Raw genomic sequence first — 17,480 nt, forward strand, 5'->3', positions numbered from 1 at the left:
TAAGGATCACAGCTGAACCTAGGCACTGGCAATTGCAACTTTCATGGCCATAATTTGCTGTGTGTGCAATTGCCTGCCCTTGAGCATTGGAGAAGAGCACCCAGCGGCACTTTGTTGTGGCTCTTTGTTGGGTCTACAGTGGGTGCCCAGGAGAATTGCCTCTATTGCCATAAGATCAAGCACATGAACCGTGAACTTCAACCTCTCCACCCCAGGCCTACATCATCTCCCCCAGACAGAGGATTGCTTCCAAGCCAACCCACCTCCCTCTCAGAGGGGCCGACAGGCAATCTCACTCATTACTCACCATAGGCACATGTACGGCCTTCGTAAGGCCGAGCACAGTGACAGTGGAAGTCTGCCCAGAGGTCAATGCACTGGCCGCCATGTGAACAGGGCTGGGAGTGACACCACTCTGTCCTCTCGCAGCCCAGCTCAAACCCAGGGGCTTTCAGTCCGATCACCTCCTGTGGCAAGACAACCTTAGAATCAATCTGCAAGTCTTCCAAGCAACCAAGGAAACTCTTTGTTGGATTAGGCGTTAAGTCCTCTTCAACTCCTCCAATATATATGTGCAAAAAGGAGGGCAGGAATGAAATGGGGGCTCCCTCTCCAATGGGGCTGCTATGCAAACAGACACCCCCAGCACAGGCTTCATGCCAAAGTTTGAGCACAAGAGAATCCTGCAGCAGGACTTCTGCCTTGTGCCAATGGCCATCGGCCACCTTCGGTGCCTCCAAGGTGAAAGACAACGGAGTGTCCCGCATCAAAAGTGTCACTTGCAGGAGGCCACCAGAGAGCTCCAGAAGAAGGTGCTCTCCTGGCTGGCCTCGGTAGAAGAGGATGGCATCGGGGAGGGTGGTCCGGAACCGGAGAGCCACACTGGCTTGGTGCCCCTCTGGTGCCTCCCTGGCACTGTTGTCGTCTGCAGTCATGTTGATGAAGAGGTAGACACTGGCTGTGAAGGAGAAGGTGGTTGGCGTGGAACAGGTGGAGCCATAGAAGCCAGGGTGGCAGCGGCACAGGTGGCCGTGGGACTCAGACTGGTAGGTGGGGATGCACAAGGCCTCGTTTTGGCAGCTGTGGTTCTGGCACCCAGTCAGCTCCACAGAGCAGTTCTTCCCACCCCAGGCAATGCCGTTTGGACCAAGGATGCAATGGCAGATGTAGTCAGCGATGCCATCTTCACAGGCTCCTCCGTTTTGGCAGGGGTGGTCTTCGCACTCGTCAATGTCAGTGGCACACTCCACACCTGGCGTACACCGGAAGGAAGGAAGGAAGGAAGGAAGGAAGGGGTAAGTTGAAGTGGGAACTGTTTGCTGAGAGACACCACTCCCAACCCTGACTCACAAACCCACCACTTGCTTTGCTGCTTCCACTGCAGCAAAGGAGCTAAAGCATCTGCTGGGTTCACTACAGCGGGGTGAACAGAGGCTACAAATCAGGCCTGGCAGAAGGGAAGTGGTGTCCTTCTTTGCTAGTGGGCTGGCAATGAGAGCAAACCCTTGATTAAGAAGGCCTATTACCCCTCCAACCCCCTAACCTAGCTTCCTACTAATCCACCAAGACAGCTGCACAGATAAACAAAGCCTGGATTATTCCACTTAATGGCATTATTACGCCTGGCCTGCAGGTTTGGGAGGAACCAGAGCACGAGAGGAATGTGGAATTTGGTCCTGCCTTTGCCCTGCAGGCACGCATGGAAGCACTGCAGGAAGAGTGAGTGTACAAGCTAACCTTTGGGGATGCAACTATACCCACCCTTGCAAAGATGGGTGCCTGAGGATTTCATGCTCCCACCTAAGAATGGAGAGAAGGTAGTGCGGTTCAATGCTGTTCTTATGTCAGTGTGAAGGGAGAGATTAATTTCCTCAATGCTGCTTGAGATTCAGGAGTCAGCTATTACAGAAAGAGGGCCGGTGCATTTGTGTGTAAAGCCCTAAAGCTATGCAGGCCCCCTAATATCTGAGAGGCCACTTCATTCCTTGCAGACCCTCTCAGGTGTTAAGATCAGCAGAGAGACCTCTTGGTAGTTCTGCTGCCCTGGGGAATTCAGAGGAAGTGGAGGCCTGGGACAGAGCCTTCTCTGTGGCAGCCTCTCAGCTGTGGAACTCCTTCCCCCAGAGAGGTGCACCTTGCACCTTCACTATACAGCTTCCTGTGAATGCTGAAATTGCATCTCTCTATCCTGGCCTTGTTTTTGTGATGATAGGCTGCTTTAGGCTGTATTCTATACTGTGTTTTAATGTGATACCCCACCCTGGGGCATTAGGGTGAAGGGCAGGTACCGGATTTTTTGCTCTATAAGACGCACCAAACCATAGGACATACCCAGTTTTTGGAGGAGGGAAAGAAGGGGGAAAAATTCTGAATCCCAGAAGCCAGAAGGATATCTGCTTTCACTGCGCAGCGATCCCTCTTGCTGTTCTGGCTTCTGGGACAGCTGCGCAGCCTGCATTTGCTCCATAAGACGCACACATATTCCCCCTTACTTTTTAGGAGGGCAAAAGTGCATCTTATAGAGTGAAAAATACGGTAATTAACAACAACAACAACAACAACGCTGTCTAATGGCCATGGCAAGTCCCTGCACTAGCAAATAAATGTTTAGGCACCATGTTTAGGCACCATGTGAAGCTGCACAGGCTCCTATTGTGCTGGTGGACCTGGGCATCAGGAACAGCTGTGCTTTGAAGATATTATTTCAACTTTTTCATCGCACCTTTCCTCCAAGGAGCTCAAGGTGCTCTTGTAGTTGCCCCCCTCCCCATTTAATCCTCACAACCAGATTCTGAAGTACATTAGGTTAGTGAGGTACGTGAGTTAGTGACTGCCCAAGATCACCCAGGGAGCTTCATGACTGTGTGGGGATTCGAACCCCTGATTTCTCTAGCCCAGCCCCAAAACTCTACCCACACTGCCACCCTTGCTCTCTGCAACAGCAATGGTTTTGTTCTGGAGCAGGCTGGAGCAGGCCAGTGACCCATCCAGTCCAGCATCCTGTTCTCTCAGTGGTCAACCAGATGCCTGTGAGAAAACCATAAGCAGGACCTGAGTGCAAGAGCAATACTCTCTCTCCTGCGACTTCCAGCAACTGGGATTCAGAAGAATTGCTGCCTTTCAGCCGTGGACACAGAGAAGAGTCGTTGCGGCCAGGAGCCACTGATAGCCTTCTCCTCTTCCGTGAATTTTTCTATTCCTCTTTTGAAGTCATCTAGGTTCGTGGCCATTACTGCCTCCTGTGCAAGAGTGTTCCACGGTTTTAACTACGGATTTTAAGACACGGTTTTAAGGGACACGGGTGGTGTCCCTTAAACCACAGAGCCTAAGACTTGCTGATCAGAAGGTCGGCGGTTCGAATCCCCGCAACAGGGTGACCTCCCGTTGCTCGGTCCCTGCTCCTGCCAACCTAGCAGATCGAAAGCACGTCAAAGTGCAAGCAGATAAATAGGTACCGCTCCGGCGGGAAGGTAAACGGTGTTTCCGTGCGCTGCTCCGATTTGCCAGAAGCGGCTTAGTCATGCTGGTCACATGACCCGGAAGCTGTACGCCGGCTCCCTCGGCCAGTAAAGCGAGATGAGCGCTGCAACACCAGAGTTGGCCATGACTGGACCTAATGGCCAGGGGTCCCTTTACCTTTTTATACTTCTTTTTATCTGTCCTAAATCTTCCAACCTGCAAAACTCTGTGCAGTGCATTATACTTTGAAGCTCTGGCAATCAACTGATAAAAATTGCCAACAATAAGCTGATTGTCAGGGCTACAAAGCACCTCCTGCAGCTCACCGCAAGACCAGTAGGTGTTTGGTGCTTTCAGAAAGGCTTGCACAGTGTTTTGATGCCCTGGCAATCAACTAGTTGCCAGGACTCCAAAATGCCACACTTGTGCCTGCACAATGTTAGTTTCAAACCACATGAGTGTAAATGGGACAGCTGACCATCACTATGACCATCTGGTTGCTGACCAGTGGGCAGCCTGCAAGAGGTGGGGAAGAAAAGGATTTAGCTGGTGAACTGAAAAAGGTATTTAAGTATACCTTCCTTAAGAAACCAGAGGCCTTTCTCTTGGGCATTGTTGGTCAGAGTGTGCAAAACAAGGATCAAACCTTTTTTATGTACGCTACAACAGCAGCAAGGATACTCATCGCTAAAAGCTGGAAAACTCAAGAACTACCCACACTGGAAGAATGGCAGATGCAACTGATAGACTATATGGAACTGGCGGAGATGACGGGCAGAATCCGAGACCTGGGAGAAGAACTGGTGGAGGAAGACTGGAAGAAATTCAAGGATTATCTACAAAAATATTGTAAATTGTATGATTGTTAAGAAAGATGTAAGTTTAGCAAAAACATGGCTTCAACAAACTAGTTATAAAGAATAAAAATTTAAATTCAATTGGAAGATGAAAAGATAAATTTGGGATAAGTAATATTTTATGATTAAGCTTCAATAAGAGTATGTTAAACCCCAAAATTTGAGACATTAAATATTGGGAAAATTATATTATATGAATTAAATCAAGTTAATAATTTGCTGGCAAAATTTATGTTTAGAAAGCAGGAACAAGAGATGTGAGGAAGTCCAAAGTTGAGAATGAAATGTGGATAATGGAAAATATTATGTTATTATGTATGTGTTTTATTGGTTATACAAAATTTAATAAATATTATTATTAAAAAAAGAAAGAAAAGGATTTACCTGGAGCCAGTTCCCCACCAGTTATATGCTGGCCTGAGTAAAGGGGCATGACTGTGGACGATTTTAGCATTTTCTTACCCCCCTGGGGCTTGGGGGAAAAGAGGGGCTTGGGCAGGGCAAGAATTGCCCCCTCCCTCCACACTCTTGCCAGGACCAAGCTGTCTGCCTGCTGGGCTTCTGCTGGGTTGCCTCTGGAGCGCATTGGGCCACCTGCTAAATTAATCCTCCTGGTGAACTGGCAGCCCCCTGCTGGTGGCTAATTAAGTGTGGAGTCTTCATCCACTGGGAGGCTGGGCTGTTTTGATTCCAGCTTTGTTTGTGGATCAGAGCAGGTCTCTGCTGGGTGCCTCTGCAGTGCCTGTAGGGCTACTCTGCGCAGCCACACAAAGCAAACAGGTGCTTTGGAAAAGGAGCTCTTCTCTAACACTGTCTCCCTTCAGGGACAGTGCAGTCAGCAATGGCCCAGCAGAGCTCATTCCCACTGGCTCACTGGTTCTGTGCCAGGACTGGGCTCATCTGCATTCACCCTTGGCCAACTCTCTTGGGGGGGGGGGTAGGGGTGGCGGCACACGGTTCGGGTGGGCGTATCCAAAAGTGTATGTAGTCACAACACACTCTTGAATACATGCACGCTCTTTTGCATGCATGCACACACATACACACATGTGCACATCAGCTAAGGAAGCCCCCCCCCCTTACAAAATTAATCTTCCAGTGACTAGGGAGGGGGGAATTTGCACGCTCATCAGTGCTCTGTGCTGTGCTGAGCAGAAGGGTCTGAACTTCTCTGTCTACTCCTTGCCTCTTTAATCTTTTCTTTTCCTGTCCACACAAGTGGGGTGGGGTGCTTAGATGGGGTGGCTCAGGCCCCTGGGCCAAGGGTTGCCTCCATGGGGCAGACTGCTTCTCTGCCTTCTCAGCATCCATGCTCCTTGTGCAGCAGCCACAATCTCTCCCCCTCTCCACTTCACTTTCTTGCCAATGCTGAGTGTGCATTCCTGCGTACGAAGGGCCACTCTCCATTTAGGTGACACACAGAAGCAGCAGGACTTGCACCTAGTGCCACACTCTTCATGGCCATTCCCATTTCGCAGGTGGCTCTTCTGGTAAGAACAGGCTTTGTGAGGGGCAGCCTGGCACCACGGTGCAGCTCCCCTTCCTCTTAATGAGTCTGTGGAGGAAGACTTGCCAGTAGTAGATTACGTTCTTCGTTGTCAAAGGAATTAGCATTCTCAGACATGAGTGGGACAGCTGGGCAAGGCTCCGCCTCTCAAACAGTCTCCCCCTAAGCTGGTACCTTCCAGATGTTTGGGCTGCACCTCAAACCAGCCCTGGGGGGCATCAGCTCGGGGGGGCGTGGCCTAAATAAAATAGTGTTGCACACCACCCCAATCTCTGATAGGTGAGAGGTTCCAGGGCTTCCAGGCACATAGAATCATAGAATTGGAAGAGACCACAAGGGCCATCGAGTCCAACCCCCTGCCAAGCAGGAAACACCATCAGAGCACTCCTGACATATGGTTGCCAAGCCTCTGCTTAAAGACCTCCAAAGAAGGAGACTCCACCACATACCCAGGGTCTAGCTTCCTTGGAATGAGGGATGGCGGAGACTGTGGTGTCTTTGTGATATATGGTTTATTTATGTATCTATACAACCTGAGCCTACAATGGAAGGGCTCACAGCCTTAACACCCAGAAGACCTCACTTCTCCCAGTCAATGGTTCTAGCCAAAAACAATCATGGCTTCTGGCTGCTTCTAGCCCAGTTCTCAGCTCAAACACTCTCAGGATTTTGTCTTCTCGTTACCAGCCATCTGAAGGAGGGGGCCCACCCTTTGCACACACACCCCAAGCCACTTCCTTTGTTATACTAAGGATGGTGCTTAGATGGCAACTATGTCAATTATTTCACAAAGGAACTTGCCAGCCAATTCAACAATGCAAAACCTGCCAGAGTGGCTGGGGAAACCCAGCCAAATGGGCGGGGTATAATTAATAAAATTGTTGTTGTTGTTGTTAGACTTTAACCCAGGGGTCAGCAAACCTTTTCGGCAGGGGGCCAGTCCACTGTCCCTCAGACCTTGTGGGGGGCTGGACTATATATTTGGGGGGGGGGAATGAACGAATTCCTACACCCCACAAATAACTCAGAGATACATTCTACTCATGTAAAAACACCAGGCACGCCCCACAAATAACCCAGAGGTGCATTTTAAATAAAAGGACACATTCTACTCATGTAAAAAACATGCTGATTCCCAGACCGTCCACGGGCCAGATTGAGAAGGCGATTGGGCCGGATCTGGCCCCCGGGCCTTAGGTTGCCCACCCATGCTTTAACCCTTTCTGGATCCAGGACCCCACAAAGAGGAAGGGACTCAGGCTTCATGCAGACCAATTCCCCCAAACTCACAACTCTTTCCCTTTCTCTCTCTCTCTCTGAGAATAATGCAGTCTTTGGAACAAGGGGGGTTGTGTAATCTCCCTGACGTGACCCACAACTACCCTCCACAGAGTACCACTCACAACTGTACACATATATTAAGCCAGTGAAGAGGAGTAATGCTATCTGAGTCCTGGTAAAAGGCATGGTCCCTCAAGAGAAGGCAACTCCGCTGGCTTCATTTCTTAGATACTTCAGTTTTGGGGGTAGAGGAGGTCTTTGTGGACTTGCCTGTATTTACATATTCATTTGAAGCAAAGGCTCAGGAAGGCAACCCCTTTCTCCTTCTCCGGAAATGAGAAGGTTTTGCTTTAGGCCTTTCAGAGGTTGGCTGGTACAGGCCAGGAAATAACCTACACTCATGTGGGAGGGAGGGAGGTTTGGGAAGCCTCTTGCAGAGAGGGAGGCAAATATCTTCTTGGGGGGGGGGTTCACTTTAAAAGCAGAGGGGGTAAAACTTTGGTGTGCAACCACACGACTTCAGGCCTCTTCCAAAAGCTGGGGTTTTCCATGCAAAAGAGTTTTCCATGCAAAAATAAAATAAAATGAGCACATTCTTACAATCACAACCTTTCTGCCCGTGGCAGCACCCCTGAATCCTAAAAGCAGCCACCTCACCCCCTCCAGGCTGATTCATATTCTGCAAGGTGTCCGTCACACAATAATAGTACACACGTGGTGGGTTCATACTGGACGACCCACACATATTCTCACACTTTGTTAGTTGTTCTGCAATGTTCCCCCGATGTTTTTGCATTATTGGCATTCAGAGTGTTCCTCTTCCACAGCGGCAGGACTGAAAAAAGCCCAACTGGGACACTTGTGATATAAAAACTCACAGACTTTCAGCAGGAAGCAGCCTGTCTGCCCCAAAACCTTTAACACCCCATACCATTGTTAATGCTCAATTAAGAAGGAAGGCTGGACCGGCCTTAACGTAACCCATAATCTCTCCTTCTTCCTCTGCCAGAAAAGGAGGGGAACCCCTAAACTGTAGCAAAAAGTTGAAGAGCTCTTGGGAAAGCTGGCCACCCTCACCACCTTGAGAAGGGCACTCTTAGAAGGCTGCAGGTTTTGCAGTCAACACAGTTGTGCCTTAAGTAATGAATGACGCGCTCTGTCATTCCCTTGTGCTGCAGGCCTCCTTGCCAGGTATATCTGAGCCACCTCCTGTGGACCCTGCCGGGGGGGGGGTGGGAACAGCATGGGGGAAATCACCTTCTTTGGGCCAGGGGCTACTTCTAAATGGTGGGGGGGCAGCACAGTCCACCAGCCCGGTGGCGAATGATCAGAATGAGGGGAGCTCTATTCTAGCAACATCCAGAGGACCACAGGTTCTCCAGTTTTCTGCCAGCCTGCTGGTCTACAACTGCTGGGTTGGAATCCTCTACTCAGTTGCGGCCTGATCCATGGCGGGTCTCAGCCGTAGTGCAAACACCATACAGATATATGGCAAAGAATAAAAAAACCCATTCTCAAATGTACATTCCTAAAAGGTGGACCACTACCCATGCCTGTGCCACAGACTGCATACGGAGTGTCAGGGGTCTGGATTAATGAGCATTTAGCTAAAAATTCGCTGGCCCTGCATTCCTCAACGTCCCACGCTAGGGGAGTGAGACTCTGGGTGGGCAGAGCCTGCCTGTCACACAGGCCCCTCACCCCCAGCTCAGCCTAATTAAAGAATCCTACATCTCTTAGCAGGGGAATAAGCACCAACCTCACCCTGGCCATTTCCATGGGCAAGGGAACCCCCACCCAACCCCAAGAGAGGAGGAAACAATCTCCGGGTTCTACATTCCACAGTCCTTACCTACTGGAGAGAGAGATCAGGGCTTCCCCCCACTGCACTCCACCCTGACCCCTGCCCATCCCAGGGCATCTGAGCGTGAAGCAAGAGCATGAACCTGAAACAACAACACTACGCTCCAGGCACAGCCAAGCGCGCGCACACCCACACACACCAGAGCTAAACTTTCCCAAAGCCAGACCAGCTAGCTGAACAGCTAACCCGCATCTTCCCTCTACAAGGGAGTCGTACAGCCATCTCTGCTGCCTTCCATCCCTGGCTGGAGTCTGCACACCCTCCCTCACACAAGCAGGCAGGATAAAGAGGCGCCTCTGTCTGTTACCTGCCAGGAAGAGACAAATTCCACCCAGGAAGACGCCAAGCCGCAGGGCATTCATGGCTGCTCCCTTGCTGACATGGGAGGGCAGGCGGGTCTCAGGAGGAGAAGCCAGGAGGGGGGCCAGTGCTCAGCTGGGCTGGGAGAGCAGCGTGCACACTCCTGGGTCCCAGGCAGGAGGAAAGGGATTGGAGAGGAAGCCTGCCAGCACACAACCACCTAATCCATCTCAGCTCTAAACCTCCCCAGCTGGCTCCTATCACTGCTGACAAGAATGTTTGCTTGCGACCTCCCCTGCAGGGCAAGGCGGGGCTGGGGGGGGTGGCAAGAGAGAGGGGTTGTGGTGTGCAGGAGTGTCTGGCCGCAGCTCATGGGTAAAGTGTCTGCTTTTCATGCAGACCATCCCATGTTCAACTCCCAATGGGATTTCCAGGTACGGGTGAGAAGGAGCCTTGCCTGAAATTCTGGGAGAGTTTCCGCCAGCCATTGTACTATAGTTATTCATTGTAGTTGTATTGGTTGGGACGCGGGTGGCGCTGTGGGTTAAACCACAGAGCCTAGGACTTGCCGATCAGAAGGTCGGCGGTTCGAATCCCTGCAATGGGGTGAGCTCCCGTTGCTCAGTCCCTGCTCCTGCCAACCTAGCAGTTCGAAAGCACCTTAAAGTGCAAGTAGATAAATAGGTACCACTCTGGCGGGAGGGTAAACAGTGTTTCCGTCTGCTGCTCTGGTTCACCAGAAGCGGCTTAGTCCTGCTGGCCATATGACCCGGAAGCTGTACGCCGGCTCCCTCAGCCAATAAAGCGAGATGAGCGCCGCAACCCCAGAGTCGGCCACGACTGGACCTAATGGTCGGGGTCCCTTTACCTTACGTGTATTAGTTACACCCAACAAGTGCTGCAGAAGGAAGTGAGGAGCTACCTAGGAGACGGGAAAACTCTAATACTAAACCTCCACTGCCTTGTGGGACATCTTTGGGGGATGAAAAGGCTAAGGAGTAAACACGACAGAAATCTGGAGCAGAGTCCATAAGGATGCTTCCTTCCAGCAACTCCTTGTGCCAATCATCTTGCTCTGCTTTCCTTTGGACCCCATCAGTGAGACCAAGAGGGGGGTCTTGTCGTCTGGGCTGCCCAGGACCTCAAAACACACTGCCCAGGCTTGTGTCCCTGTGGAGGTCACTTCAGTGTCGCTAACACAGTGGTTTGAGTTCACCCCCAGAGGCACACTCCATTGTCTCTCAAGACAGACAGATACCAACAACTTGTGTGTCACACACATCCACAAACACAAACACGCTTTTACCAAAAAAGTAAACACAAAGCGACTTAAAATACAATGCAGAAATAAACCAAACTACAGAAAATAAAAGCAGGTCTGAGGCCCCCCTCCATGTGCTTGACAGACCAGTGGCCTGAATCAGTGTGAGGCAGCTTCCCCTGTTGCTGTCAGGGAAGGGTCGTACCTTAGTGGCAGAGTGCATGCAAAATGTCCTGGATTCAATCCCCAGTGGCATCTCCAGGCAGGGCTGGCGGAGGCTCCCTGCCTGAAACCCTGGAGCTGCCAGTCAGTGCCAGACAGCACTGAGCTAGATGAACCAGGGATGAGACATGGTGTAAAGAAGCACCCTCTCTTCTGACGTGTGACCCACGCTCCCTCCCTCTCTGGTGCATGCCTGGGTCTGAATCTTACTCGCTTGGGAAGGAAAGGGTAGGCATCCCCTGGGCAACAGGGGGTGTCTTGGAATTAAGCCCATTGGCTAGGAAAACAATGGTTTCGGAGGGGCTTGCACAAACTGCCTTGCTGCGGACTTTGCTTCACATGAAAAGCACGCCCTTCCTTTTGGTCACTCAGCTCACACTTGCCTGGTGACTTCCCCGCTAGAGAGAAGACAGCAGTGACCATCTGAGCATAGCAGGGTGGGCTTTCTCCTCCTCCTGCTCCTCCTCCTGCTCCTCTAATAGGCTCCACAGTTATTAATGGCTTTAGCATGTTAAGAGGGGGATACGACAAGTGAGGAAAGGCAGCAGCAGAAGGTCCCACAAACTGTTTTGTGTCAAAGGTCACAACACCCAGAGAAGATAACTGAAGCAGAGTCGCTCAGTGGGTAGAGCACCTGCACTGCATGCAGAAGACCCCCCCCCCCCCATTCAACACACCTGCTGGAATCTCCAGGTGGCCTGGGGGAGATTCCAGATGGATGGACGGCCTGACTCAAGTGTAAGGCACCTTTCTGTGTTCCTAGAGAGAAACTTGTTCAAGCCAGAGCCTTGATTTCTTTTATTTAAAAAGCCAGAAAAGAATAAAATAAACTAGCAACATCCTGGCCGCAGCAAATACCAATTCACAAGAGTGACCTTTAAATGCTGAAATGCCAGTGAAGCCCCAGTATATCACCTGGAAGCCATCTTGTGGGGGGCTACAGAGGAAGCGCAGGTGATGACCCTCAGCCTTCTGTTGACGTGAAACCAGAGAGGTTGCAGACTATGCTGGCGGGTGTCCCCCCCCCCCCATGTTATTGTCCCACAAGCTCTTCCTCCCTGAGGGAAACGTCTGCTGCTCCCTGTAAACAAACTGGTGCTGGAAAAGGGATAGCAGTTTGTGGGCCCCCTTGGACGGGGCTTTCCATGGGGAGCTGCAAGCCCCCTTTCAGTCCAACAGCATATTTGCCTTTAAAAATGAGGTCAGGTATGTAGGGCAGCTGGATGTGGCCTGGCCAAAATGGTCTGGTGGGGCTAATAATGTCTGAGGGCTGAAGCCAACCCCCCACACACACACCACTGCTCTAACAAGAGAGAGCTTAACTGATCACCAACCTCCCCCCCCCCCCCAGATCTGACTGCAACAGAGGCAAACAGCAACAGTGCCAGACAACTCAAGCAAGTGAGCCACACCTTGTGCTGTGAAGGAAACGACAACCATCAGTCATTTTAGATGCAAGGAACTAGCAGGAGTGCAGAAATGAGAGCAGATCCACACCATACATCCAAAGCATATGACTTACACACACACACACCTGAATCCTGGCAACTGTGGTTCCACCCTCACAGAGCTGCCATTCCCAGAGTTCTATACAGGTGAAACTTGAAAAATTAGAATATCATGAAAGTGTTCCTTTATTTCAGTAATTCAACTTAAAAGGTGAAACTAACATATGAGATCGACTCATGACATGCAAAGCGAGATGTGCTTCTGCTTCTCAGAGGTCCAATCTTGCTCCATTTGCAATCCTTGTTTTGCTGATTTCATTGAATATTCTAATTTTCTGAAATTGTTAGTTTGGGGTTTTTATCAGCTGTACGCCATGATCATCGCAATGATAACAAATCAAGGCTTGACATATCTCGCTTGGCATGTCACGAGTCAATCTCATATATTAGTTTCACCTTTTAAGTTGAATTACTGAAATAAAGGAACTTTTCCACGATATTCTAATTTTTCAAGTTTCACCTGTAGAACAAATCAAGGCTTGACATATCTTGCTTTGAATGCCATGAGTCAATCTCATATATTAGTTTCACCTTTTAAGTTGAATTAGTGAAATAAAGGAACTTTTCCACGATATTCTAATTTTTCAAGTTTCACCTGTAGGTGGGGAGATATCTCATGTGCGCTGAACGCATAGTTTGGATCTGTACTCGGGGGACGTGGCTTTGGGCGTACCCCTCCTTCCCTGGCTCCTTCCCTCCAGACCCCTAAACTGTCCCCTGGTTGTTCTGGCAAGGGGGCTGCAAAAGCGGCTTCCTCTACCTGCTCCCCTCCTCCCCTCTCAGCAGAAGTCCATTCGCAGCGCAGTCTGAGCTGTCAACAGACAGGCAGGTCAGGGCTCCTGCTGACTCCATCCCTTAGCTCTGCTTCAGAAAAGGGGTGAGGGCTTCAGATGGGGGGGGCTCAGGGACCCAGATCAGGCTGGCAGCAGCCACTCATCCCAGGGGCTGCTTGAAAGAAAGGAAAAAAACCACCGCAAGGTAGGGCAGGGCTGCCACAGAAAGGCATATCAGGAACCATTGTGGGAAGCTTCCAAAGGCTGCTCCGTGATCCTAATGTGAAGTAATAAGCTGTTTACCCAGCAGGACCAGACTGGGATTAATTGACAAAGCAGGAGAGATTAATAGCTATTATTTCCCTGTCAGCTTCGCTCCTCCACAAACTCTCACACTGAGCTTGCAAGGATGCAGAATGCATTTGCAGCCAGGCCCCTGGGCTAAACTGACCCCCCCCCACCCCCCACCCCATATACAAGGCAAAGGGCTCCACGGGCGAAACAAAAGCACTCCCTGGACTCTGGTCCTCACCATCAACCTCCCCCGCCCCCCAAAAAGAAAACACCTCACATGCAGTGACAAAACCGAAGAACACTCTCAGATCAAAACCAGGAACTGAGAAAAAGGAGCTATAAGGAGCCCACATGGCTGAACCCCTGGCCAGCCAAGGGCAATGGAGGGAACCAACTTTTCCTATAAATAATGCAGACCAGCCATGTCGTTGTTTGGACCTTTGATTTTTTATTTAAAAAAATTCATATAAATTACTTGCTCAGACATGGGATTGTTGTGTCACTGCTGAAGCTCTTCTTGGGTGTGGACCCTCAGGATCTTTGCATTCGTCCGGCCGCCAACAACCGGATGTCTTTCAGATATTTTGGACTGCAACTCCCCTTCAGCCCCAAAGAGCACAGCTGTATGGTGCTTGGGCTAAATAATGGGATTTGTAGAGTTCAAAACATCTGGAGGACACCAGGTTGGTGGGTAGGGTTGCCATATTTCATAAAGTAAAAGCCAGGGCATCCCAAAAGCTTTTTTAAGGAAGACCCCCAAATTGTTGAGCTTGTTTTTAAGGAAGCCACCCAAGATTGTGTTGCGTTGTTCCCTGGACGTCAATTCCACCTTTGAAATCCCTGTAACATCCAGGAAAATCCAGATATATGGCAGCCCTATTGGTGTGGGCTAATCTTAAAAAGCAGAGACATCACCCTGCCAACAAAGGTCCATATAGTTAAAGCTACGGTTTTCCCAGTAGTGGTGTATGGAAGTGAGAGCTGGACCATAAAGAAGGCTGATCAACGAAGAATTGATGCTTTTGAATTATGGTCCCATAGACTGCAAGAAGTCCCATGGACTGCAAGAAGATCAAAGCTATCCATTCTGAAGGAAATCAGCCCTGAGTGCTCACTGGAAGGACAGATCCTGAAGCTGAGGCTCATGAGAAGAGAAGACTCCCTGGAAAAGACCCTGATGTTGGGAAAGATGGAGGGCACAAAGAGAAGGGGACGACAGAGGATGAGATGGTGGGACAGTGTTCTCGAAGCTACCAGCATGAGTTTGACCAAACTGCGGGAGGCAGTGGAAGACAGGAGTGCCTGGCGTGCTCTGGTCCAGGGGGTCATGAAGAGGCGGACACGACTAAACAACTAAACAACAACAACAATCTAGGGTGCTTCCAGAAGTGGGCTTAATATTGGAAATGAGTCATTGGCGGCAGGGGGTTTGAACTTAATTATACTTTCTGAGGAAAGGATAGCATAGAGAAACAGACTGGCATTTTGATGCTGATGAAGTTGAGCGGGTGTTGCAAAGAAAGTGCATGAGCAGCAGCAGTCCCAGAATAAATACGGGGCTGGAAGTGCCCTTACTGTGAGAAAACCAGCCGCAGTCCTGTTTCTTCCTTCCTCTTGCAACTACAAAGTTCTGGGGTGAACTCAGAAGCAGGAGGAAAATGTGTCATTGGTCACAGGCACGACACTTCACAATCCCACAAAGGACCCTGCAGTCTGTCAGAAGAGCACTGCAGCAGAATCAAACTAAAGCAGTTGTCAGGTCTAGTAGGCATGGATAGCCTTATGCAGGGGTCAGCAAACTTTTTCCACAGGGGGCCAGTCCACTGTCCCTCAGACCTTGTGGGGGGCTGGACTATATTTTTTGAGGGAGAACAAACATTGACTATCCCCTCCCTTCTCCACAGCACCAGACGAGCCCCAGTTGCTGCTTACCTGTGCCTTGCAAGCGGCAGGGGCTGGCGGTGGCGGAGGGACGATGAGTGTCGTGAAAGGGCTGGCTCCGGAGAGGGGCTGCTTAAAATGGCACTCAGCCAACCACAGCTCAACAAAGCCCAGCCCCCTTCCTCCTCTAGGCAGGGCAGGGAGAAGCCAGGAGGAGGGAGGGAGGAGGCGCCATCATGGTGTGTGTGGAATGGTGCAGCCCGAATGATCAGAATCCCCACACCGATCCATGCAGCGATTCTCAGACCATCCGTGGGCCGGATCCAGAAGGCAGTTGGGCCGGATCCAGCCTCCAGGCCTTAGTTTGCATACCCATGGCCTTATCCATCCATCTGTCCAAACCCCTTTTGAAGGCAACACAGAATATTGTGGCCTTTAAATACTGACAATGTGGCCCAAGCATATGTGGACTACAGTCCATCAGATGCATGAAGTATTATTCTGAGAGGCAGACACACACACACACACACACACAGAGAGAGAGAGAGAGAGAGAGAGAGAGAGAAAGTACAAGTTGTGGGGATGGGGGAATAAACAGTGAGGTTAGAAAGAAAGGGTGAACTTATTTAAGGATAACTATGAAAAATGTTGGATGGAAGTGAAAAAGGACTTAGAAATATGGTCAAATCTGAAGCTATCACTGCTAGGCCGAATTGCTGTGATAAAAATGAATGTACTGCCTAGGATGCTGTTTTTGTTTCAAACATTGCAAATTCTGGATAAAATGGATTGTTTCAAGAAGTGGCAGAGAGATATTTCTAGATTTGTCTGGCAGGGCAAGAAACCTCGAATAAAATTTAAGATACTAACTGCTGCTAAAGAAAGAGGTGGATTTGCCCTGCCAGACCTTAAACTTTATTATGAATCAGCTGCTTTTTGCTGGCTGAGAGAATGGTTGCTTCTTGAAAACACTGACGTGCTGGATCTAGAAGGTTTTAACAACGTATTTGGATGGCATGCATATTTGTGGTATGATAAGGTCAAAGCACATAAAGCGTTTAAAAATCATATTGTCAGAAAAGCACTGTTTAACGTCTGGATAAGATATAAGGACTTGCTCGAAAATAAAACCCCAAGGTGGTTGTCACCAATGGAAGCGAAGGCTCAGAAAAAGCTCAATATGGAAGCCAAATGGCCGAAATATTGGGAAATTCTAGAACAAGAGGGAGATAGATTAAAACTACAGAGTTTTGAAAAACTAAAAAATAGAGTGCGGGATTGGCTCCATTATAATCAAATAATGGAGGCATACAATCTGGACAAAAAAATTGGCTTCCAGGTGGAAAAATCAAAATTGGAAATAGAGCTGTTAGATCCCAAAAGTAAGAACTTGTCAAGAATGTATAACTTGCTGTTGAAATGGAACACTCAGGATGAAACGGTGAAATCTGCTATGATTAAATGGGCACAAGATGTTGGACATAATATTATGATGGCTGACTGAGAACAGTTATGGACCACAGGTATGAAATTTACGGCATGTAATGCCTTAAGAGAGAATATAATGAAAATGATTTACAGGTGGTACATGACACCAGTCAAGCTTGCAAAAATTTACCATTTGCCCGATAATAAATGTTGGAAATGTAAAGAGACTGAAGGCACATTCTTTCACCTTTGGTGGACATGCCCAGGGATTAAGACTTTCTGGGAAATGATTTATAATGAAATGAAAAAGGTATTTAAATATACTTTTTTGAAGAAACCAGAGGCCTTTCTCCTGGGCATGGTCGGCCAATTGGTGCCAAAGAAGGATAGAACTTTCTTCATGTATGCTACAACAGCAGCAAGAATACTTATTGCAAAGTACTGGAAGACACAAGATCTACCTACCCAGGAAGAATGGCAGATGAAGGTGATGGACTTCATGGAACTGGCAGAAATGGCTGGCAGAATCCGAGACCAGGGAGAAGAGTCGGTGGAAGAAGATTGGAAGAAATTTAAAGTTTATTTACAGAAACATTGTAAAATTAAGGAATGTTAGAAGGAGGCTGGAATGAAGTTATGTGGCTTTAGCGGAAATATTATAAAGGATTAAGTAAAAATAGATTGTTAATGGATGAAAGGAGGAAAGGTAAAGTTACATTATATTAAGATAAATTATAGGATAAAAATTGGGAAAGATGGAAAGGATTTGCTAAATAGCTAACCGAACTAGAATACAAAAAAAGGGTGGTGCGAGGAGGTCAAGGAAACAAGTAAATGAAAGATAA

At 49.1% G+C, this 17,480-nt stretch overlaps 1 protein-coding gene across 2 annotated transcripts in view; it reads right to left on the reverse strand.

Moving 5' to 3' along the window:
- The window catches only part of CRB2 (crumbs cell polarity complex component 2), a 66,136-nt gene that overhangs the window by 12,232 nt on the left and 36,424 nt on the right, over positions 1–17,480 (reverse strand). For both annotated transcript variants that reach the window (XM_079961922.1, XM_079961921.1), the window contains one exon: positions 308–1,252. In XM_079961922.1, coding sequence (XP_079818048.1) covers positions 308–1,252 — 945 coding nt within the window. The remainder of the gene's footprint in view (positions 1–307; positions 1,253–17,480) is intronic.

Source organism: Podarcis cretensis (assembly GCF_951804945.1).
Source record: "Podarcis cretensis genome assembly, chromosome: Z".
NCBI classification, from domain to species: Eukaryota; Metazoa; Chordata; class Lepidosauria; order Squamata; family Lacertidae; genus Podarcis; species Podarcis cretensis.